We start from the raw sequence: 24,555 nt of genomic DNA, 5'->3' as shown, positions 1-24,555 counted from the left end.
CGGGCCATCCACCGCTGTTCCAAAGCCCCGAGTTTGGCAGTACCCAGATGCGTTAGCGGATTGTTGTCCGTGAAGACGGTGAATTTCGCGGAGGCCAGGTAGTGCTTAAACCTCTCTGTCACTGCCCAGACGAGGGCCAGGAATTCCAGCTTAAAGGAACTATAGTTGTCAGGGTTCCTTTCCGTGGGACGGAGTTTCCTGCTGGCGTAAGCGATCACCCTTTCTTTGCCGTTCTGAACCTGGGACAGAACGGCTCCTAATCCCACATTACTGGCATCTGTGTACAGCACAAACGGTTGATCGTATTCGGGGTAAGCCAGTATCTCTTCTCCCGTCAGTGCCGACTTCAAACAGGTGAAGGATTCCTCCAGCTCTTCGTTCCAATCAAAGGGGGTTTTCCTCCCCTTGGTCTTCTTTGGTTGGCCCACCAGCAGATTTTGCAAGGGTGCGGCCTTCTTGGTGAAATCCTTAATGAATCTCCGATAGTAACCTACCAACCCGAGGAACTGCCGGACTTCGTGGAGGTCACTAGGCTTTGGCCAGTCCTTGATCACTGTGACCTTGTCGGGGTCTGGGGCCACTCCTTCAGCGCTCACCACATGGCCCAGGTACTGCACTTTAGGTTTGAGCAGATGACACTTGGACGGTTTCACCTTTAAGCCGAATTTGGACAGGGCTTCGAACACCTCGGCCAGGTGCTTCAGATGGTCTTCGTAGGTCTTAGAGAAGACAATGACATCATCCAAATACAGCAGCACAGTTTCAAAGTTCATGTGTCCTAGGCAGCACTCCATCATCCTCTGGAACGTTCCTGGAGCATTGCACAGTCCGAAGGGCATGTAGTTGAACTCGCAGAGACCCATTGGTGTCGTGAAGGCCGTCTTCTCCTTGTCCGCCTCCGCTACAGGAACCTGCCAGTACCCACTGGTGAGATCTAAGGTAGAGAAGTAGTTAGCAGATTTTAAAGCAGCCAGAGATTCCTCTATCCTGGGCAGTGGGTATGCGTCCTTATGTGTAATGCGATTCAACTGCCTGTAATCAACACACATCCTCATTGTACCATCTTTCTTTTTAACGAGGACTAACGGAGCTGCCCAGGGGCTACAGCTGTCTCTCACCACCCCAGCCTCCTTCATTTCCCGCAACATGTCCTTGGCACACTGGTAATGAGCTGGGGGTACAGGGCGATATCTCTCTTTTATGGGTCGATGATCTCCCGTGGGGATGTGATGTTGGATCCCTTTCACCTGCCCAAAATCTGAGGGGTGTTTGCTGAATACCTGCTCGTACTCGTGTACCACCCTGTAAGCCCCCTGTATTTGATGAGACGGGGTGGAGTCAGTGCCCACATGCAGTTCCCGACACCAGTCTTTCGAGTGCTCTGCAGAACCTTTGTTCTCCGCCACGTTTGACGGGACCAAGGGTTCAGGTGTCTGTATTACACTATTATTGACAGTGAACAATTTGGCGAGCGTGGTATACTTGGTTAGGTGGACCTCTTCCTCCCCACAATTGAGGACACGTACGGGCACTCTCCCCTGTCGGACATCAACCACCCCCCGGGCTGTCAGAACAGTAGGCCTATTGTCTGAATATACAGGTTCCACCAAGGCCTGGTAGTCCTTACCCCTGAGGCCTATGGCTGCTCGACACCATATTAACATTTCACTCTTGGGAGGTATCGCGATGGGGTTTGAATCACTTACAGTGACACGACCAATCTCACCACCAGTCAGCTCTACCTGCTGTCTCTGCATCAGAGCTCTGATTTCCTTCTGCAGGGCACGTTGCTCACTGTGGCCAGCGTTTTCTGCCACCTGTTGCAACAAAACAATCACTTCTGCAAGACAATTTTCTATAACATTAGTACCAAGAGTCATCATGGGATTACATTCTCGACGATCAATATCTACAATCACAATCCCTTGGGCTTTCAATTCCACCCGCCCCACTTTGATGGTGACCTCCTTATACCCCACTTGTGGCAACGGCTGACCATTACTGGCGATTATGGTGAAATCATCGTCAGGGCCACGAGTAATATCAGCGTCCTCCCAATACCGTTTGTAGAGCACGTAAGGTATAGTCGTCACCTGAGAACCGGTGTCCAGCAAAGCATTCAAGGGGATTCCATCAATCACTACAGGGAGAACTGGTCGTCCTCCAATATACTTGGTTCTCCAATGCTGCGGGCCTGACCGTCCTACTCCTGGGGGTTGGCTCTTTGCCCCAGGGGTTGCTCGTTTAAAGGACAGTACCTTGCAAGATGGCCCACCTGATGACAGCGGCGGCAGATGGGTCGTCCATCCTGGTGGAAGCGATCGTCGGGCCGGCTCCTGGTCGGCGGAGTCCTCCTCCGTCGCATCCAAGGGACATCCTCCGGGCTGGAAGCCAACTGGATCTTCTCTTTGGGGGCCTCCTGTAGGGACTGCACCGTTCGGGCCAGGGCAGCAACGCTCTTGGTTAGCTCTTGCATCTGGAGACGGAGTCCTGCAGGGGAGTCGTCCTCGAAGCTCTGGGCGTCGGCCTCCGCGGCAACTGGGGTATCCAATGCCACCTCCTGGTGGTAGGTGAGAGCGGGGCGCCTGGGTGGCACTGCGCGGCTGGGCTGCCGCTCCTGCAATGCCTGGATAGCTTTATCTTTAAACTGCGCAAAAGTCAAGTCTGGATTTTGCATGGCCAGGAAGTGCAATTGGCCCCGCTGGTGACTGCACAGGAGCCCCTCGATGAACCGCTCCTTCAGGATTTTATCCTCATCCTGCATGCTGCCGGGGTCACTCTGCTTAATGGCCCGCATCGCTTCCTGGAGATTAAGGGCATAGTCCCGTAAGCTATCCTGCGACCTCTGTTTGCATCCATAGAAAGTCAGTTTAATCTCTGTGGCAGTGCGAGTATCAAAGGTGGCTTTAAGCTTGGCAAAAATCTGTTGTGCAGTTCCTTTATCCTCAGCGGGCCAGGATTTCACTTCTCTCAGAGCCGCCCCAAAGAGTTGACCGGTTATCATATGGACCTTCTGAGGCTCGGTTAGGGGATAGAACTCGAGTAGGCTGCAGAGCCCTTCTTTAAAGTCAGTGAATGTATGCGCCTCCCCAGAGTATCGTGGGAGCCAGGTCGCTCCGGGCAGGTAGGGCATGGAGAAGGGCATTATGGCTTTTGCGTTAGCGGCGGTGTCCGACTGGCTGATGGGGGCAGCGGGCTCTGCGGCAGCCAGTGGCGGTATTAGGGCCGCGGCTTCGCCCGCTGCGGGGACCGGAGCTGCCCCTGCGTCCGCGGCTGCGACCGCCACCTCCTCTCCTCCCGACTCGGACATGGCCGTCCCTTCCTCCCACTAACCTGCTGGAGGTCGGAGTTCCTCTTCCGGGATTGGCGTCTCACCGCGCTTTCCGTTCCGCGCTTCTTTTGGCCGATCCCGCCCACGTAGCTAAGGCTCCTCCCTCCGCGCGCGGCAATGGCGAATTTTGGCGGTAACTTTCCGCGGCAAGCAGTAGCACACAGTTCTCTCAATAAAGTACAGTTCAAGCACGACAAATCACAGTCTCTAGGCACACATGACCTGATTCTTCAGGCTTAAGCAGATCCTGTTCGTGACGCCAAGTTGCGGAGCGCCCCCACACCGCCGCAGGGCCGAGGGGTACCCGGAGCCGGGCCTCTGGGATCTCAGTCCTGGGGTTGTCACGGTGGCTAGACCCGGTCCGTGGCCCTGTCTGTCAGTGGGGGACGTCCGTTGCAAATGGGTGCTGTTAACGGTGGTATAGCGGTGCAGTTGTGGGGTGCAGGTCGCGGTAAATAACGAGGACACCAGGTTGCAGTCTCTTTACCTCTTTACTGAAGATGTGGGAGACCTCAGTCCAGAGCGCTGTTAACTGGGTTTTCAGAGACCGGCCGGTCCAACGACACATCAGGAGCTCTCTTTACAGGTGGGAATCAGTATCTACCTTCTAGCGCTGTGTGTTGTAGTTCTTCCCTGCTGAGCTCCCGGGATAGTCCTCACAACTGTTTCTTTCTGTCTCTACTGTTCCTTCTCCGTCCTCCAGTTGATATGGTAGGACGCACCCGTATGACGGGGTAGGCCTGGAGTTCTTCCGGGACCCTAGAGTCGCCCCTCTCCCACAGCTGCCTCCGTTGTCTGCTTAGGTGTTAAGTGAGACAGCCAACCTGTAGTTAGCTGCCCTGCCGTGGTTTGCAATGTACTTAAAGTCTCTTACTTGCTCGGCGTTCCGGCCACCGACTGTTTGCGCCTCAGAAGGAGGTTGCCTCGGTCTAACAGCAAGACCCCTTCTGGTATTTCTCCTTTTCTGTATTCCCGTTGTTTACTGGTTAGTTCTGCTCTGAGGAGTCTGCCAGGATCCCATCCCTGACAGGTCCTCTCACTAGCTCTTCCCAGCTACTTCTCCCTGTCTTCCTGTCCAACCCCCAGTTTTACCAGAGTTGTGAGGAGTGGCCTACTAGATAGGACCACCCCCCCTGGTGGCCGGAGTGTGAAGTCTGGTGTGAGTGTACCTGATCAGAGAAACTCCCTAGTGCAATCAGACGCACCATAGCTCCCCGTAGTGGCGGAGCCACAGCACTGCAACAACCAGGACTCTGGGGTGCTGCACAATTAATATTAATATAACATAATTAATATGTTAATTTTAATATTGAGCAGCATTTATTTCATCCTATTGGTTCGACCCTCCATAGCAGTCAAGATCTCTCATGTGGCTCCTCGAGAAAATTAATTGCTCATCCCTTTTGTAAGGCATAGTGCAGGGAAAGATAGCACAGCATACTGTGCAGAGGGATAGAGTAGGGTATAGTATTATTATTATTTATTATAGCGCCATTTATTCTATGGCGCTTTACATGTGAGGAGGGGTATACATAATAAAAATAAGTACAATAATCTTAAACGATACAAGTCACGACTGGTACAGTGAGAGAGAGGACCCTGCCCGCGAGGGCTCACAATCTAAATAAGGAGGGACTGCTCAGGGCACAGTGCAGGAAGGGAAAACACAAGGCATGGTGCATCTAGGGACAGCCAAGGCTTTGGTACAAAAAAGGATAGTGCAGGACAAAGTGTAGAGAGGGACAATGTACGGTATAGTGTTGGAAGTGACAATAGAGGTCATAGTACCAGAAGTGATCGCACAGGGCACATTACAAAGGGGGACAGTACAGGGCATAGTGAAGGAGGGGGGGACAGCGAAAAGCATAATTAATGGAGGGATAGTATTTATTATCTAGATGTTATGTGATACTTTAGTGATGAGTGAACGTGCTCGGATAACGTCTTATCTGATCATGCTTTAGTGTAATCCGTGCATCTGGCTGCATGATTTGCGGCTGTTAGACAGCCTGAACACGTGGGGATTGCCTGTTTGTTATGCAGTGTTTTATGACACTATTTATGTGGACATTATATTCCCTTTGTATAGGGTCGCAGTGTGATATTCTCTGTCTGACCTTTTGCTAATATTGTGGGATTCTAATGACATTACTACATACAGAAATATACATAATTCGTAATACAAACTGATACCTTACTGCTTTACTATTTTATGTCCACACAGATGTCACATGCGGCAGCGCCTCACCCCCCTGCCCAGGCTCACAAACCTCAGTTCCAGCATGTAAGTAGAAGGCAGGAAATATACACCCACAGCTTACAGCATATTGGAGATTGCTGACTCAGAACTTGAACTGAACTTATTTAGCATTTACCGCTGATATAGACTGATAAGAGATATTTGGGGCAGATATTGTGGGAGCACCTACATTTCTACATGCTAAAATCTACACACATACAGCAATGGTTTATTGTCAAGTTTTGCGCGCCTTTGGGATAGAGTAAAAAGGGACATTTTGTGCAACTAGTGCAGCAGTATATTTTTTATGCTAAACCAGACCCCTAACCTTGCCCAATCTTTGTGCTCCCATTCAGTACGATGACCCCCAGAATGCCCCTTCACACAGTATGATGCCTCCAAAAATTCCCCCACAGGGCATTAGTCCACAAAAATGTCACCACCTTATGCCCCACAGCGCCCTCAACAAACATATGATGCAAACATAAATGATGATGCCCCCAAACACAATATGATGCTCTCACGGTGCTTTCCCGCATAGTATAATACCCCCCATTGCCTCCTCACACACGGTATGATGTCCTCAAAGTGCTTTCATCCACACAGTTGCCCCCACAGTTCCCCCACACATTATTATGCCCCAACAAGTCATACCCACACACAGTATGGTGCCAACGCATATTATAATACCCCCACACATACAGTAGGATGCCCTCACAGTACATTCCCCAACAGTATGATACTTCACATATCTCTCCCACAGACATGGTACCAGCCCCAAGGTGCCCATCAACATATTATGGGGCCTTGACAGTACTGTATCCCAAGGTGCCACACTGACACCTATTATAATGCCCCCACAATCTTTCACCCACAAACACATGGTAAGTGCTTGGAATAGCAGGCACAATCTATCGACTGTGGAACCAAGTCTCAGACTGGCGCAGAGGGTGAATGATGGAGGAGCAGACAGCTGACCTCTCCCTGTTCCACCATTGTATGTATCTGTATCTGCCCCCTGAGGACATCGATGCAGTATACACAGGGGTATGACATCGGCCTCCCGTGACAGCAGTAGAGCTTCAAAATCTGCGAATGTCCCAATTAATCTGCTATAGTTGGGAGTTATAGTATAGTTATATTTTACCATCATTGTCAACTATGAACAGAATTGCTTTACAATTTACAAATCTACAGTCGGGGGGCGCTATGTTCATTTTTAAACAGGTATGAGGAGTTGGAGAAGAAAATAAAAAACACATGCAAAACTTGGAATGCCTAAAAAACAATGTGTGCCCCTCAACTATGACATTGTCATGATGAGCTAGAGATGTGTTTTTGTTTCATTTTAGGCATTTCCACCGCCAGCTGCTGCCGCTCCTCAACGACCAATGTATCCCCCAAGACCACCACAGGTAACAGTCTACACTCACTTACTGACATGCTTCACTTTTCTGAAAAGATATAATGTACATATTATATGATTATTAATACTATTTACATTGCAAAAAAATAATGGGTACCGTAATAATTATCAGTAAATACATTCTACATTGAAATTGTATCACCAGGAAGGAAAAGTTGTGGAATTATGAAAATTATCAGTTGGATAGACATGTTAATGGAAACAAATGATGAAAAAATGGAAGCAAAATAGTTTAAACCATCTTATTTTATTCAGTATGGCGTATATGAGAACCACGTACAGAAGCGATTAGTCCTGCTTTGGTCTTAGACGCAATAATCACCAGTTTTCCTCTGGAAACCACATGGTCAACTCATGAAGAGGCTTTTATGAAGGAACGTCACACCGGCCTCACTACCGGGTAGGATGGCATAATATGGGTTGGCATAATGTACAGTATCCGGATCCCTCTGGCCTTTATTCCAGGTACACTAACACCTTGGCATTACATGGGTTACATGGCCATACAATGTATCATGTAAATCAAAGGGCCACAGAAGTCATTTTTCAAAATGACAACGCCAGGCCACATGTTGCTCCTACTATTGTGAGCAGCTTGCATGGCGTAAACATGGTACGATGGCCTGCAGAGTCTCCAGACTTGTCTCCCATCGAGCACATTTCTAAGGCTACGTTCACATTTGCGTTGTTGTGTGTTGCGTCGGCGACGCATCGGCGACGCAACGCACAACGCATGCAAAACGCATTGTTTTGTGAGGCATGCGTCCTTTTTTTGCATGATTTTGGACGCAAAAAAAATGCAACTTGCTGCGTCCTCTGCGCCCTGACGCGTGCGCCCAAAAAGACGCATGTGTCACAAAACGCAACACAACGCATGTCCATGCGTCCCCATGTTAAATATAGGGGCGCATGACGCATGCGGCGACGCTGCAGCGCCCGACGCTGCGGCGCACAACGCTAATGTGAACGTAGACTAACAACATTGTTAGGCAATTGCAAAGACAGCTGCCAGCAACAGATCTTGATGATTTGCCCAAATGCATTCAAGTTGCGGCAGAACATTCCTCAAACAACCATTAATAACCTCATTGATAGTAGCCAAGGACGTAAGTGCTGGGATTTCTGTGCCTGGCGCTCATACTCCATACTGAATAAATTAACATGTTTTGAAAACTTTTTTTTTTCATCATTTATAAATCATTAAAGAGGTTGTCCACTACTTTTACATTGATGGCCTATCCCCAGGATATGTTATCAATGTGTGATCGGCCGGGGTCTGGCATCTGGTAACCCTGCTGGTCAGCTGCTATAACCAGGCCAGAAGTACTTATTTGCTAGTCGTCAGCTTGTAGTGGCCGGGGCTATATACTGCACTATTGATTTATATAAGAAGAGGATGTTTAGTACCCTGCGGCGGCCACTACAATGTAAAAGCAGTGGGGACAACCTCTTTAATCGGTCTATGCATCCTGTGATTTCTGTAATTCTACGACTTTTCTTCTTGGTGTTGCAATTTTAGTGTTGAGGAGTGTAGATATGAGATAAATGCAAAAAAAAAACAAAAAAACAACACATTGGTATGGTACTATAGATAGACATAGACTTATTTGGTTAGAAGAGCAACTCGGGAAGGCTGCCAACATTACCCCTGCTCTGATTTTTATTGTGTTTTTGTTTTATTTTAGGCAATACCACAGCCAGTTGCTACTCCTCCTTATAGACCAATGTATCCCCCAGTACCACCACAGGTACAGTGCACCCTTGTACTGACATGCTTTACTTTCTGAAATGATATAATCTAGATTATATGATTATTAATATGACTTAGATTACAATTAATAATGGCTAATAATCAAGAATTAAACAGACATTTCATCAATATTAGATGTATAGATAGACATTGATAAATAAGTAAATGATTAGAGAGACATGGGATGGATTAATAGATATCAAATAAATTAATTGATATTAAATAGAGGGATAGAAACAAATAAATATATAAATAAATATTGGATAGAAAAAAAAACTGAAAAACCGATACAAGTGCAATGTAGAATATGGTGCAAGTCCAACCTAATGAACTCACAGAATGTAAAAAGAAACATAAAATGTGGGCTGCACTCCAGATGATTCAGATGCAAAGGAACAAACGATAGTTTATTTCCCATGTGCATGCTGCTTACATTTTATGTTTTTTTGTAAGTAGATAAAGACAATAATAGATAGTATTATGTCCCATGAATGAGACATTTTACAGTCTGTCCTGTACATGTTACATGTTGTATTGCAGTTCTCATATTGTTTATTGTTGCTATGTGTTCCTGTGTTTTGCATAGCTTAAATCCTCCCTTTCCATGAAGTTTGTCCCTTCTGTCTCCCTGTCTCCCTCTGCTGGTTGTCATGTCACTTCCTTCTCCTTCTCCCTCTCAGTCTCCATCTTGGCTTCATTAGAGGCACATGTGCTTTCTACTTGTCTGAAGAAAGTCTTTTCTACCTGCTGCTGTTTGTATGCATTCAACAAGAATTCTTAAAGAAATCAAAGTCTCTTCCGAATTCTTCATAACATGTGTGCCTACAGCTGAGTTAAGCTATCTGCGACCGTCGCCAATTGTAAGTAAGGTGAAGGGATCCAGCATCTCACAGAGCCATATTTGCAGCCACAGGCCCCGGGGACAGAATAGATAGATATTGGATGTATAGATAGATGATTTGCATACATCTAAGGCTAGTTTCACACTAGCGTTTACCTGATCTGCGGCGGGCTGCGGACTTCCTCCGTGAAGCCCCGCCCCCGCCGCACCTCCGCCGCTAGCTCCGCCTACTTCTGCATAATGTTAAATATAGGTACACAGGCCGCATGCCGGCCGCATGCAGAAGTAGGCGGAGCTAGCGGCGGAGGGCGGGGCTTCACGGAGGAAGTCCGCAGCCCTCCGCAGCTTGCTCCATACGCAAGTGTGAAACCGGCCTTAGAGCTCACAGAGTGCTGCTGTATGCTTTTGTTTGTGTAGTATGCAGTCATAGCAGCTTGCACCTGTTCACACATGCTTTATTGTGTTGGGAGATTTTTTTCGTAGCATTTTGTTAGAAGTGGTGACTTCCTCTATATTTGGCTGAGGTCTTCCCATCCATCTTTGGATGTTTTTAATTACATCTGGATCCTATCTCTTTTTTAAATTTTTAGACTTTTAGCCCGGGAGAGTCATGTTTGATAAATATTAAGTTTAGGTTCCCATCAAAGAATGGTACGCCTTGTCTTGTAGGCTCTCAGGAATTGTTCAATTTGTAATAGCCTTCGTTTTTTATAAGTACCGTATATACTCGAGTATAAGCCGAGATTTTCAGCCCACTTTTTTGGGCTGAAAGTCCCCCTCTCTGCTTATACTAGAGTCATACCCAGGGGTCGGCAGGGGAGGGGGAGCGGGGGCTGTCTAAGAATACTCACCTAGTCCAGGCGCGGTCCCTGCAGGTCCCTGGCTTCCCCGGCGCCGGCAGCAGCAGCTTCAGCTTCTTCCTGTACTGAGCGGTCAGATGGTACCGCTCATTACAGTAAATGAATATGCGGCTCCACCTCCCATAGGGGTGGAGCCGCATATTCATTACTGTATTGAGCGGTAACAGTGACCGCTCAGTACAGTAAGAAGCTGAGGCGCCGGGGAAGCAGGGAGTGCACAGCGCCAGGACCAGGTGAGTATACGGGGAGCGCAGCGCTGCGCGATAGTCACCTTTCCTCGTTCCGGGCGCCGATCTGTCTTCAGCAGTGACGCTCAGCTCAGAGGGCGCGGTGACGTAGTTAGTGTGCGCCCTCTGCTGAACGTCGGTACTGAACATGGAGTGGCGCCGGAACGAGGTGCGGGTGACTATTGAAAGTGCCGGGGGCCTGACCGACGGAGAGGTGAGTATGTGATTTTTTTTTTTATCGCAGCAAATGGGGCAAATATCTGTATGGGGCATCTATGGGGCCATAACGTTTGTGCAGCACTATATGGGGCCATAACGTTTGTGCAGCACTATATGGGGCCATAACGTTTGTGCAGCGCTATATGGGGGCCATAATGTTTGTGCACCGCTATATGGGGCCATAACGTTTGTGCAGCGCTATATGGGGCCATAACGTTTGTGCAGCACTATATGGGGCCATAAAGTTTGTGCAGCACTATATGGGGCCATAAAGTTTTGCAGCACTATATGGGGCCATAATGTTTGTGCAGCACTATATGGGGCCATAACGTTTGTGCAACACTATATGGGGCCATAATGTTTGTGCAGCACTATATGGGGCCATAATGTTTGTGCAGCACTATATGGGGCCATAACGTTTGTGCAGCACTATATGGGGCCATAAAGTTTGTGCAGCACTATATGGGGCCATAACGTTTGTGCAGCACTATATGGGGCCATAAAGTTTGTGCAGCACTATATGGGGCCATAAAGTTTTGCAGCACTATATGGGGCTATAATGTTTGTGCAGCACTATATGGGTCCATAAAGTTTGTGCAGCAATATATGGGGCAATAACGTTTGTGCAGCACTATATGGGGCCATAAAGTTTGTGCAGCACTATATGGGGCCATAAAGTTTGTGCAGCGCTATATGGGGCCATAACGTTTGTGCAGCACTATATAGGGCCATAAAGTTTGTGCAGCACTATATGGGGGCCATAATGTTTGTGCACCACTATATGGGGCCATAAAGTTTGTGCAGCACTATATGGGGCTATAATGTTTGTGCAGCACTATATGGGGCCATAACGTTTGTGCAGCAATATATGGGGCCATAACGTTTGTGCAGCACTATATGGGGCCATAATGTTTGTGCAGCACTATATGGGGCCATAATGTTTGTGCAGCACTATATGGGGCCATAATGTTTGTGCAGCACTATATGGGGGCCATAACGTTTGTGCAGCACTATATGGGGCAAGTGTCTGTATGGGGCCATAATTAACGTTTGTAGAGCACTACAGTATATGGGGCAAGTGTCTGTATGGAGCATCTTATAGGGCCATAATCAAGGTTTGTGCAGCACTATATGGGGCAAATATCTTTATAGAGCATCTTATGGGGCCATAATCAGCATTTGTGCAGCATTATATTGGGCAAATGTGTCTATGGAGCATCTTATGGGGCCTTTATTAACCCCTTCATGACCCAGCCTATTTTGGCCTTAATGACCTTGCCGTTTTTTGCAATTCTGACCAGTGTCCCTTTATGAGGTAATAACTCAGGAACGCTTCAACGGATCCTAGCGATTCTGAGATTGTTTTTTTCGTGACATATTGGGCTTCATGTTAGTGGTAAATTTAGGTCGATAATTTCTGAGTTTATTTGTGAAAAAAACGAAAATTTGGCGAAAATTTTGAAAATTTCGCAATTTTCACATTTTGAATTTTTATTCTGTTAAACCAGAGAGTTATGTGACACAAAATAGTTAATAAATAACGTTTCCCACATGTCTACTTTACATCAGCACAATTTTGGAAACAAATTTTTTTTTTGCTAGGAAGTTATAAGGGTTAAAATTTGACCAGTGATTTCTCATTTTTACAACAAAATTTACAAAACCATTTTTTTTAGGGACCACCTCACATTTGAAGTCATTTTGAGGGTTCTATATGGCTGAAAATACCCAAAAGTGACACCATTCTAAAAACTGCACCCCTCAAGGTGCTCAAAACCACATTCAAGAAGTTTATTAACCCTTCAGGTGTTTCACAGCAGCAGAAGCAACATGGAAGTAAAAAATGAACATTTAACTTTTTAGTCACAAAAATGATCTTTTAGCAACAATTTTTTTATTTTCCCAAGGGTAAAAGGAGAAACTGGACCACGGATGTTGTTGTCCAATTTGTCCTGAGTACGCTGATACCTCATATGTGGGGGTAAACCACTGTTTGGGCGCACGGCAGGGCTTGGAAGGGAAGGAGCGCCATTTGACTTTTTGAATGAAAAATTGGCTCCACTCTTTAGCGGACACCATGTCACGTTTGGAGAGCCCCCGTGTGCCTAAACATTGGAGCTCCCCCACAAGTGACCCCATTTTGGAAACTAGACCCCCCAAGGAACTTATCTAGAAGCATAGTGAGCACTTTAAACCCCCAGGTGCTTCACAAATTGATCCGTAAAAATGAAAAAGTACTTTTTTTCCCCCAAAAAAATTATTTTAGCCTCAATTTTTTCATTTTCACATGGGCAACAGGATAAAATGGATCCTAAATTTTGTTGGGCAATTTCTCCTGAGTACACCGATACCTCACATGTGGGGGTAAACCACTGTTTGGGCACATGGTAAGGCTTGGAAGGGAAGGAGCGCCATTTGACTTTTTGAATGGAAAATTATCTCCATCGTTAGCGGACACCATGTCGCTTTTGGAATGCCCCTGTGTGCCTAAACATTGGAGCTCCTCCACAAGTGACCCCATTTTGGAAACTAGACCCCCCAAGGAACTTATCTAGAGGCATAGTGAGCACTTTAAACCCCCAGGTGCTTCACAAATTGATCCGCAAAAATGAAAAAGTACTTTTTTTTCACACAAAATTCCTTTTAGCCTCAATTCTTTCATTTTCACATGGGCAACAGGATAAAATGGATCCTAAAATTTGTTGGGCAATTTCTCCTGAGTACGCCGATACCTCATATGTGGGGGTAAACCACTGTTTGGGTGCACGGCAAGGCTCGGAAGGGGAGGCGTGCCATTTGACTTTTTGAATGGAAAATTAGCTCCAATCGTTAGCGGACACCATGTTGCGTTTGGAGAGCCCCTGTGTGCCTAAACATTGGAGATCCCCTACAAGTGACCCCATTTTGGAAACTAGACCCCCCAAGGAACTTATCTAGATGCATAGTGAGCACTTATAACCCCCAGGTGCTTCACAGAAGTTTATAACGCAGAGCCGTGAAAATAAAAAATAATTTTTCTTTCCTCAAAAATGATTTTTAGCCCAGAATTTTTTATTTTCCCAAGGGTAATAGGAGAAATTGGACCCCAAATGTTGTTGTCCAGTTTGTCCTGAGTGCGATAATACCCCATATGTAGGGGTAAACCACTGTTTGGGCGCACGGCAGGGCTCGGAAGGGAAGGCACGCCATTTGGCTTTTTGAATGGAAAATTAGCTCCAATCATTAGCGGACACCATGTCGCATTTGGAGAGCCCCTGTGTGCCTAAACATTGGAGCTCCCACACAAGTGACCCCATTTTGGAAACTAGACCTCCCAAGGAACTAACCTAGATGTGTGGTGAGCACTTTGAACCCCCAAGTGCTTCACAGAAGTTTATAACGCAGAGCCATGAAAATAAAAAATAATTTTTCTTTTCTCAAAAATGATTTTTTAGCCCACAATTTTTTATTTTCCCAAGGGTAACAGGAGAAATTGGACCCCAAAAGTTGTTGTCCAGTTTCTCCTGAGTACGCTGATACCCCATATGTGGGGGTAAACCACTGTTTTGGCACACGTCGGGGTTCGGAAGGGAAGTAGTGACGTTTTGAAATGCAGACTTTGATGGAATGCTCTGCGGGCGTCAGGTTGCTTATGCAGAGCCCCTGATATGCCTAAACAGTAGGAACTCCCCACAACTGACTCCATTTTGGAAGCTAGACCCCCAAGGGAACTTATCTAGATGTGTGGTGAGCACTTTGAACCCCCAAGTGCTTCACAGAAGTTTATAACGCAGAGCCGTGAAAATAATAAATGTGTTTCCTTTCCTCAAAAATATTTTTTTAGCCCAGAATTTTTTATTTTTGCAAGAGTAACAGGAGAAATTGGACCCAAAAGTTGTTGTCCAGTTTCTCCTGAGTATGCTGATACCCCATATATGGGGGTAAACCACTGTTTGGGCACATGCCGGGGCTCGGAAGGGAAGTAGTGACGTTTTGGAATGCAGACTTTGATGGAATGGTCTGCGGGCATCATGTTACGTTTGCAGAGCCCCTGATATGCCTAAACAGTAGAAACCCCCCACAAGTGACCCCATTTTGGAAACTAGACCCCCCACGGAACTTATCTAGATGTGTGGTGAGCACGTTCAACCCCCAAGTGCTTCACAGAAGTTTACAACGCAGAGCCGTGAAAATAAAAAATCATTTTTCTTTCCTCAAAATAGATGTTTTAGCAAGAAATTTTTTATTTTCACAACGGTAACAGGAGAAATTGGGCCCCAATATTTGTTGCCCAGTTTGTTGTGAGTGTGCTGGTACCCCATATGTGGGGGTAAACCACTGTTTGGGCACACGTCAGGGCTCGGAAGGGAAGTAGTGACATTTGAAATGCAGACTTTGATGGAATGGTCTGCGGGCGTCACATTGCATTTGCAGAGCCCCTGATGTGCCTAAACAGTAGAAACACCCCACAAGTGACCCCATTTTGGAAACTAGACCCCCCCAAGCAACTTATCTAGATGTGTGATGAGCACGTTCAACCCCCAGGTGCTTCACAGAAGTTTACAACGCAGAGCCGTGAAAATAAAAAATCATTTTTCTTTCCTCAAAAAAGATGTTTTAGCAAGCAATTTTTTATTTTCACAAGGGTAACAGGAGAAATTGGGCCCCAATATTTGTTGCCCAGTTTGTTGTGAGTGTGCTGGTACCCCATATGTGGGGGTAAACCACTGTTTGGGCACACGTCAGGGCTCGGAAGGGAAGTAGTGACATTTGAAATGCAGACTTTGATGGAATGGTCTGCGGGCGTCACATTGCATTTGCAGAGCCCCTGATGTGCCTAAACAGTAGAAACCCCCCACAAGTGACCCCATTTTGGAAACTAGACCCCCGAAGGAACTTATCTAGATGTGTGGTGAGCACTTTCAACCCCCAAGTGCTTCACAGAAGTTTATAACGCAGAGCCGTGAAAATAAAAAATAATTGTTCTTTCCTCAAAAATTATGTTTTAGCAAGTAATTTTTTATTTTTGCAAGGGTAACAGGAGAAATTGGACCCCAACAGTTGTTGCCCAGTTTGTCCTGAGTACGCTGGTACCCCAAATGTGGGGGTAAACCACTGTTTGGGCGCACGTCGGGGCTTGGAAGGGAGGGAGCACCATTTGACTTTTTGAACGCAAGATTGGCTGGAATCAATGGTGGCGCCATGTTGCGTTTGGAGACCCCTGATGTGCCTAAACAGTGGAAACCCCTCAATTCTAACTTCAACACTAACCCCAACACACCCCTAATCCTAATCCCAACTGTAGCCATAACCCTAATCACAACCCTAACCCCAACACACCCCTAACCACAACCCTAACCACAACACACCCGTAACCCTAATTCCAACCCTAACCCTAAGGCTATGTGCCCACGTTGCGGATTCGTGTGAGATTTTTCCGCACGATTTTTGAAAAATCTGCAGGTAAAAGGCATTGCGTTTTACCTGCGGATTTACAGCAGATTTCCAGTGTTTTTTTGTGCGGATTTCACCTGCGGATTCCTATTGAGGAACAGGTGTAAAACGCTGCGGAATCCGCACAAAGAATTGACATGCTGCGGAAAATACAACGCAGCGTTTCTGCACGGAATTTTCCGCACCATGGGCACAGCGGATTTGGTTTTCCATAGGTGTACATGGTACTGTAAACCTGATGGAAAACTGCTACGAATTCGCAGCGGCCAATCCGCTGCGGATCCGCGGCCAATCCGCTGCGGATCCGCGGCCAATCCGCTGCGGATCCGCAGCCAAATCCGCACTGTGTGCACATGCCATAACCCTAGCCCTACCCCTAACCCTAACCCTACCCGTAACCCTAACCCTACTGTTGTGTATCCGCTTTTTGGGCTCCCCTGGTGGTTGCTGGTGGTACTGGTGACTTGTTTGCACTTTGCTTCTTCTGTTCACCTGCTTCCATCAGTGTTTGGGAGTTTCCTATTTAGCCTTGCTCTCCAGTCATTTCCTTGCCGGTCATCATTGTAACCAGAGCCTTCGGTTGCATGTTCCTGCTACCAGTCTGCTGATCAGCTAAGTGGACTTTGTCCTTTTGTTTTGTACCTTTTGTCCAGTTTGCAGTTTTTGAGATTCTCTGTAGCTGGAAGCTCTTGCGGGCTGAAATTGCCACTCCTGTGTCATGAGTTGACACAGGAGTCTTAAAGTAATTTCAGGATGGTTTTTTGAAAGGGTTTTCAGTTGACCGTGAAGTCCTCTTTTGTATCCTTCTGCTATCTAGAAAGTGGACCTCTCTTTGCTAAATCTCCTTTCATACTGTGTATGTCTTTTCCTCTTAATTCACCGTTATTACATGTGGGGGGCTGCTATCATCTTTTGGGGTATTTCCCTAGAGGTAAGCCAGGTCTGTTTCTTCCTCTACCAGGCGTAGTTAGTCCTCCGGCTGGCGCGTGGCATATAGGAAGCCGTAGGTATGCTCCCTGGCTACTGTTAGTTGTGTGGTAGATTTAGCTCACGGTCAACTCGAGTTTCCATCACCCGAGAGCTCGTTCGTTACTTACGTGTTTTTTACGTTCCCTTGCCATTGGGAACCATGACAGTATGACCGGCCAACAAAGTGTTAATTGTTTGGGCTGAAGCAGGAGAAAAAGAAGTGTTGAAGGGAAATTTTTTTTTTTTTTCTTTCCCTCAGAGTTTTGCTGCCTAGCCCTTAATTGCTGTCTAGCTGCTTCTTACCTCCTCTTAACCCTTGAATGGCTCTGACCTTAGCTGTTTAACATGGATGTCCAGAGTTTGGCTGCAGGTTTAAATAATCTTGCTACGAAGGTTCAAAATTTACAAGATTTTGTTATACATGCTCCTATTTCTGAACCTAAAATCCCTACACCAGAGGTGTTTTCCGGAGATAGATCTCGGTTTTTGAATTTCAAATATAATTGTAAATTATTCCTTTCTCTCAGACCTCACTCCTCAGGAGATCCTGTCCAGCAGGTTAAGATTGTAATCTCTTTGCTGCGAGGTGACCCTCAAAATTGGGCATTTTCATTGGCACCAGGGGATCCTGCGTTGCTCAATGTGGATGCGTTTTTCCTGGCTTTAGGGTTGCTTTATGAGGAACCTAATTTGGAGATTCAAGCTGAAAAAGCTTTGATAGCCCTATCTCAAGGGCAAGATGAAGCGGAGATATACTGCCAAAAATTTCGTAGGTGGTCTGTGCTTACTCAGTGGAATGAGTGCGCCTTAGCGGCAAAATTCAGAGAGGGCCTTTCTGATGCCGTTAAAGATGTTATGGTCGGGTTCCCTGCGCCTACAGGTCTGAATGAGTCCATGACAATGGCAATTCAGATTGATCGGCGTTTGCGGGAGCGCAAACCCGTGCACCATTTGGCGGTATCTTCTGAAGAGACGCCAGAGAAAATGCAATGTGACAGAGTTATGTCCAGAAGCGAGCGGCAGAATTATAGGCGTAAAAATGGGTTATGCTTCTATTGTGGTGATTCTGCTCATGTTATATCGGCATGCTCTAAGCGTACTAGGAAGGTTGACAAGTCCATTTCAATTGGCACTTTACAGTCCAAATTTATTTTGTCTGTAACCTTGATTTGTTCATTATCAGTTATTACCGTGGATGCCTATGTGGACTCGGGCGCCGCTCTGAGTCTTATGGACTGGTCCTTTGCCAGGCGCTGTGGGTTTGATTTAGAGCCTCTGGAAGTCCCTATACCTCTGAAGGGTATTGATTCTACACCTTTGGCTTGTAATAAACCACAGTTCTGGACGCAAGTGACTATGCGTATGACTCCAGACCATCAGGAGGTGATTTGCTTCCTTGTGTTGTACAATTTACATGATGTTTTGGTGCTTGGATTACCATGGTTACAGTCTCATAACCCAGTCATTGACTGGAAGGCTATGTCTGTGTTAAGCTGGGGATGTCGGGGGGCTCATGGGGACACTCCTATGGTGTCCATTTCGTCATCTATTCCATCTGAGATTCCGGCATTTTTGTCTGATTATCGTGATATTTTTGAAGAGCCTAAGATTGGTTCACTCCCTCCTCACAGGGATTGTGATTGCGCCATAGATCTGATTCCTGGCAGTAAATTTCCAAAGGGTCGTTTGTTTAACCTATCTGTACCTGAACATGCTGCTATGCGCGAGTATATTAAGGAGTCCCTGGAAAAGGGACATATTCGTCCTTCTTCATCACCTTTAGGAGCCGGTTTTTTCTTTGTCTCTAAAAAGGATGGCTCTCTGAGGCCTTGTATTGATTATCGTCTCCTGAATAAAATTACAGTCAAATATCAGTATCCGTTGCCTTTGCTGACTGATTTGTTTGCTCGCATAAGGGGGGCTAAGTGGTTCTCTAAGATTGATCTTCGTGGGGCGTATAATTTGGTGCGAATTAAGCAGGGGGATGAGTGGAAGACCGCATTTAATACGCCTGAGGGCCATTTTGAGTATTTGGTAATGCCTTTCGGCCTTTCTAATGCACCTTCTGTCTTTCAGTCCTTAATGCATGATATTTTCCGTGAATATTTGGATAAATTTATGATTGTGTACTTGGATGATATTTTGATTTTTTCTGATGACTGGGAGTCTCATGTTCAGCAGGTCAGGAGGGTTTTTCAGGTTTTGCGGGAGAATTCTTTGTGTGTAAAGGGTTCAAAGTGTGTTTTTGGGGTTCAAAAAATTTCCTTTTTGGGGTACATTTTTTCCCCTTCTTCTATTGAGATGGACCCTGTCAAGGTTCGGGCTATTTACGACTGGACGCAGCCTACTTCTCTGAAGAGTCTCCAGAAATTCTTGGGCTTTGCTAATTTTTATCGTCGATTTATAGCTGGTTTTTCTGGCGTTGCTAAACCTCTGACGGATTTGACTAAAAAGGGTGCTGATGTTGCCAATTGGTCCCCTGCTGCCGTGGAGGCCTTTCGGGAGCTTAAGCGCCGCTTTTTGTCTGCCCCTGTGTTGCGCCAGCCTGATGTTTCTCTTCCCTTTCAGGTTGAGGTCGATGCTTCCGAGATCGGAGCGGGGGCGGTTTTGTCGCAGAAAAGTTCCGACTGCTCAGTGATGAGACCTTGTGCGTTCTTTTCGCGAAAATTTTCGGCCGCCGAGCGAAACTATGATGTTGGTAATCGGGAGCTTTTGGCCATGAAGTGGGCATTTGAGGAGTGGCGTCATTGGCTTGAGGGTGCCAGACATCAGGTGGTAGTTTTGACTGATCACAAGAATTTAATTTATTTGGAGTCTGCCAGGCGCCTGAATCCTAGACAGGCACGTTGGTCGTTGTTCTTTTCCCGGTTTAATTTTGTGGTCTCGTACTTACCGGGTTCTAGGAATGTGAAGGCAGATGCTCTTTCTAGGAGTTTTGAGCCTGACTCTCCTGGGAATTCTGAACCTGCTGGTGTCCTTAAGGATGGAGTGGTTTTGTCTGCTGTCTCTCCAGATTTGCGACGTGCTTTGCAAGAAATTCAGGCGGATAGACCTGATCGTTGTCTGTCTGGTAGACTGTTTGTTCCTGACGAATGGACCACTAGAGTCATCTCGGAAGTTCATTCTTCTACTCTGGCAGGTCATCCGGGAATTTTTGGCACCAGAGATTTGGTGGCTAGATCCTTCTGGTGGCCTTCCCTGTCTCGAGATGTGCGTGTTTTTGTGCAGTCTTGCGATGTGTGTGCTCGGGCCAAGCCTTGTTGTTCTAGGGCTAGTGGGTTGTTGTTGCCCTTGCCTATTCCGAAGAGGCCTTGGACGCACATCTCTATGGACTTTATCTCGGATCTCCCTGTTTCTCAGAAGATGTCTGTCATCTGGGTGGTGTGTGACCGTTTTTCTAAAATGGTTCATTTGGTGCCATTGCCTAAGTTGCCTTCCTCATCTGAGTTGGTCCCTCTGTTTTTTCAAAATGTGGTTCGCTTGCATGGTATTCCGGAAAACATCGTTTCTGACAGGGGTACCCAGTTCGTGTCTAGATTTTGGCGGGCAGTCTGTGCCAGGTTGGGCATTGATTTGTCCTTTTCGTCTGCATTCCATCCTCAGACCAATGGCCAGACGGAGCGAACTAATCAAACTTTGGAGACTTATTTGAGGTGTTTTGTGTCTGCGGATCAGGATGATTGGGTTGCCTTTCTGCCGTTGGCGGAGTTTGCTCTTAATAATCGGGCTAGTTCTGCCACTTTGGTTTCTCCTTTCTTTTGCAATTCAGGGTTTCATCCGCGTTTTTCATCTGGTCAGGTTGAATCTTCGGATTGTCCTGGAGTGGATGCGGTGGTGGATCGGTTGCATCGGATTTGGGGACAAGTGGTGGATAATTTGTAATTGTCCCAGGAGAGGACTCAGCAGTTTGCTAACCGTCGTCGTCGTGTTGGTCCCCACCTTCACGTTGGGGACTTGGTGTGGTTGTCTTCCCGTTTTGTCCCTATGAGGGTTCCTTCTCCCAAATTTAAGCCTCGGTTCATCGGTCCTTATAGGATTTTGGAGATTCTTAACCCTGTTTCCTTTCGTTTGGACCTCCCGGCATCTTTCGCTATCCATAATGTGTTCCATCGGTCGTTGTTGCGGAGATATGAGGTACCGGTGGTTCCTTCTACTGAACCTCCTGCTCCTGTGCTGGTGGAGGGTGAATTGGAGTACGTCGTGGAGAAGATCTTGGACTCCCGTATTTCCAGACGGAGACTTCAATATCTGGTTAAATGGAAAGGCTATGGTCAGGAAGATAATTCTTGGGTGACTGCCTCGGATGTTCATGCCTCGGATTTGGTTCGTGCCTTTCATAGGGCTCATCCAGATCGCCCTGGCGGTTCTTGTGAGGGTTCGGTGCCCCCTCCTTAAGGGGAGGGTACTGTTGTGTATCCGCTTTTTGGGCTCCCCTGGTGGTTGCTGGTGGTACTGGTGACTTGTTTGCACTTTGCTTCTTCTGTTCACCTGCTTCCATCAGTGTTTGGGAGTTTCCTATTTAGCCTTGCTCTCCAGTCATTTCCTTGCCGGTCATCATTGTAACCAGAGCCTTCGGTTGCATGTTCCTGCTACCAGTCTGCTGATCAGCTAAGTGGACTTTGTCCTTTTGTTTTGTACCTTTTGTCCAGTTTGCAGTTTTTGTGATTCTCTGTAGCTGGAAGCTCTTGCGGGCTGAAATTGCCACTCCTGTGTCATGAGTTGACACAGGAGTCTTAAAGTAATTTCAGGATGGTTTTTTGAAAGGGTTTTCAGTTGACCGTGAAGTCCTCTTTTGTATCCTTCTGCTATCTAGAAAGTGGACCTCTCTTTGCTAAATCTCCTTTCATACTGTGTATGTCTTTTCCTCTTAATTCACCGTTATTACATGTGGGGGGCTGCTATCATCTTTTGGGGTATTTCCCTAGAGGTAAGCCAGGTCTGTTTCTTCCTCTACCAGGCGTAGTTAGTCCTCCGGCTGGCGCGTGGCATATAGGAAGCCGTAGGTATGCTCCCTGGCTACTGTTAGTTGTGTGGTAGATTTAGCTCACGGTCAACTCGAGTTTCCATCACCCGAGAGCTCGTTCGTTACTTATGTGTTTTTTACGTTCCCTTGCCATTGGGAACCATGACACCCTACCCCTAACCCTAACCCTACCCCTAGTTCTAACCCTAGTTCTAACCCTAACCCTAGTGGAAAAAGAAAAAAAAATATTTTCTTTATTTTATTATTGTCCCTACCTATGGGGGTGATAAAGGGGGGGTTTTATTTATTATTTTTTTTATTTTGATCGCTGTGATAGAACCTACCACAGCGATCAAAATGTACTTTGTAATGAATCTGCCGGCCGGCAGATTCGGCGGGCGCACTGAGCATGCGCCCGCCATTTTGGAAGATGGCGGCGCCCATGGAGGAGGCGGACGGGCACCGGGAGCCTCGGTAAGTATAAGGGGGGGGAGATCGGGGCACGGGGGGGGGCGTCAGAGCACGGGGGGGTGACATAGGAGCACGGGGGGAGCGGACAGGATTACGGGGGAGCGGAGCACAGGACGGAGGGGACTACGGGACAGATCGGTGGCTTGGGGGGGCGATCGGTGGGGTGGGGGGGGGGTCACTTCAGTATTTCCAGCCATGGCCGATGATATTGCAGCATCGGCCATGGCTGGATTGTAATATTTCACCAGTTTTTTAGGTGAAATATTACAAATCGCTCTGATTGGCAGTTTCACTTTCAACAGCCAATCAGAGCGATCGTAGCCACGGGGGGGTGAAGCCACCCCCCCTGGGCTGAAGTACCACTCCCCCTGTCCCTGCAGAACGGGTGAAATCGGAGTTAACCCTTTCACCCGCTCTGCAGCGACGCGATCATTCCATGACGCCACATAGGCGTCATGGGTCGGATTGGCACGGGTTTTCATGACGCCTACGTGGCGTCATGGGTCGGGAAGGGGTTAACCTTTATGCAGGATTATATGGGGCATATTTTAATATGGAACATCTTATGGGGCCATCATAAACTGCATGGAGCATTATATGGGGCTCCTGATTCAATATGGATATTCAAAAACACTTAACCTACTGATGTCTCAATTAATTTTACTTTTATTGGTATCTATTTTTACTTTTGACATTTACCGGTAGCTGCTGCATTATCCACCTTAGGCTTATACTCGAGTCATTAAGTTTTCCCAGTTTTTTGTGGCAAAATTAGGGGGGGTCGGCTTATACTCGGGTCGGCTTATACTAGAGTATATACAGTATATATATGTATCAGTAATGGAGTCCAAATGTCATATATTCAATGTTTGCATAAATCTTTGCGCATACGGATGCTGCTGTGTTCTTTTTTGATAGGTAGCTAGTTAGAGAGAAATTAGATAGACAAATACTTAAATATATAGATATTGGATTGATGGATAACTATCACATAGATTAAATCTTATCATTTTATGTTCAATTATTTGACTGTCACATAATCCCCACAAATGACGCGACTTTACTGATTCTATTTCAGGCTGGAAAACCCAACTACAGAAGATAACACTGCCGCTCCTAGATGGAAGACATTGGCGACAACCATTTTTTATACAATTCTGAGTCCTCTACTGCAGAGAAGGGTTACTAATATCCTGATGCACATGTACGATATGCTTCGTTCTCGTTATTATTTATAGATCTGTATTCTGGGATTATATCACTATTGTCACCACCATTTACTTGTAATATATTTATTAATAAATAATATTGTAGCAGACCGCTTGTATGTGTGTAGAGGGATCATCCTTATTCTCATTTGCACATGGAAACACTAGAAGCAATGGAATGAAACAAAGGGAGAAGATACAGATGTTACAAAAAGCTTTTTGACAGTGAGGGTGGAACAGGCTGCCACAAAAGGGGGTGAGTTCTCCTTCAATGGAAGTCTTCAAACAGAGACTGGTCAGACGACATCTGTCCGAGATGGTTTAGTGAATTCTGCATTGAGCAGGGGATTGGACACGAAGACCCTGGAGGTCCCTTCCAACTCTAATATTTTGTGATGCTGTGAAGATCACCTTGTCGTTGGCTGCTGGGCATACATGAATTGGCCAAATTATGTGCTAAGAATCTTCGTCTTTTCCTATTTTCTAGAGCAGTAATGCAATTCAAATTTCATAAATTTCATGTTTACATGCTTTAGCTTAAAAAAATACAGAGTGCAACTTTGTTAGTTATGTATGGAGATAGCTTATCTTAGTAGGCATATATTCAGACCAGTGTTC

The 24,555-nt window shown here is 46.5% G+C and overlaps 1 protein-coding gene across 1 annotated transcript in view; it reads left to right on the top strand.

The window, feature by feature from the left end:
- Positions 1 to 24,051, top strand: part of LOC143775026 (zinc metalloproteinase-disintegrin-like MTP4) — an 86,323-nt gene extending 62,272 nt beyond the window's left edge. The window contains exons 22-25 of the mRNA XM_077262841.1: positions 5,556 to 5,615; positions 6,923 to 6,985; positions 8,682 to 8,744; positions 23,808 to 24,051. Coding sequence (XP_077118956.1) covers positions 5,556 to 5,615; positions 6,923 to 6,985; positions 8,682 to 8,744; positions 23,808 to 23,834 — 213 coding nt within the window. The 3' untranslated portion in view covers positions 23,835 to 24,051. The remainder of the gene's footprint in view (positions 1 to 5,555; positions 5,616 to 6,922; positions 6,986 to 8,681; positions 8,745 to 23,807) is intronic.
- Positions 24,052 to 24,555: the final 504 nt, after the last annotated feature.

Source organism: Ranitomeya variabilis, chromosome 5 (assembly GCF_051348905.1).
Source record: "Ranitomeya variabilis isolate aRanVar5 chromosome 5, aRanVar5.hap1, whole genome shotgun sequence".
In the NCBI taxonomy this organism is placed as follows: Eukaryota; Metazoa; Chordata; class Amphibia; order Anura; family Dendrobatidae; genus Ranitomeya; species Ranitomeya variabilis.
This window is presented reverse-complemented; position numbering and strand designations above follow the sequence as displayed.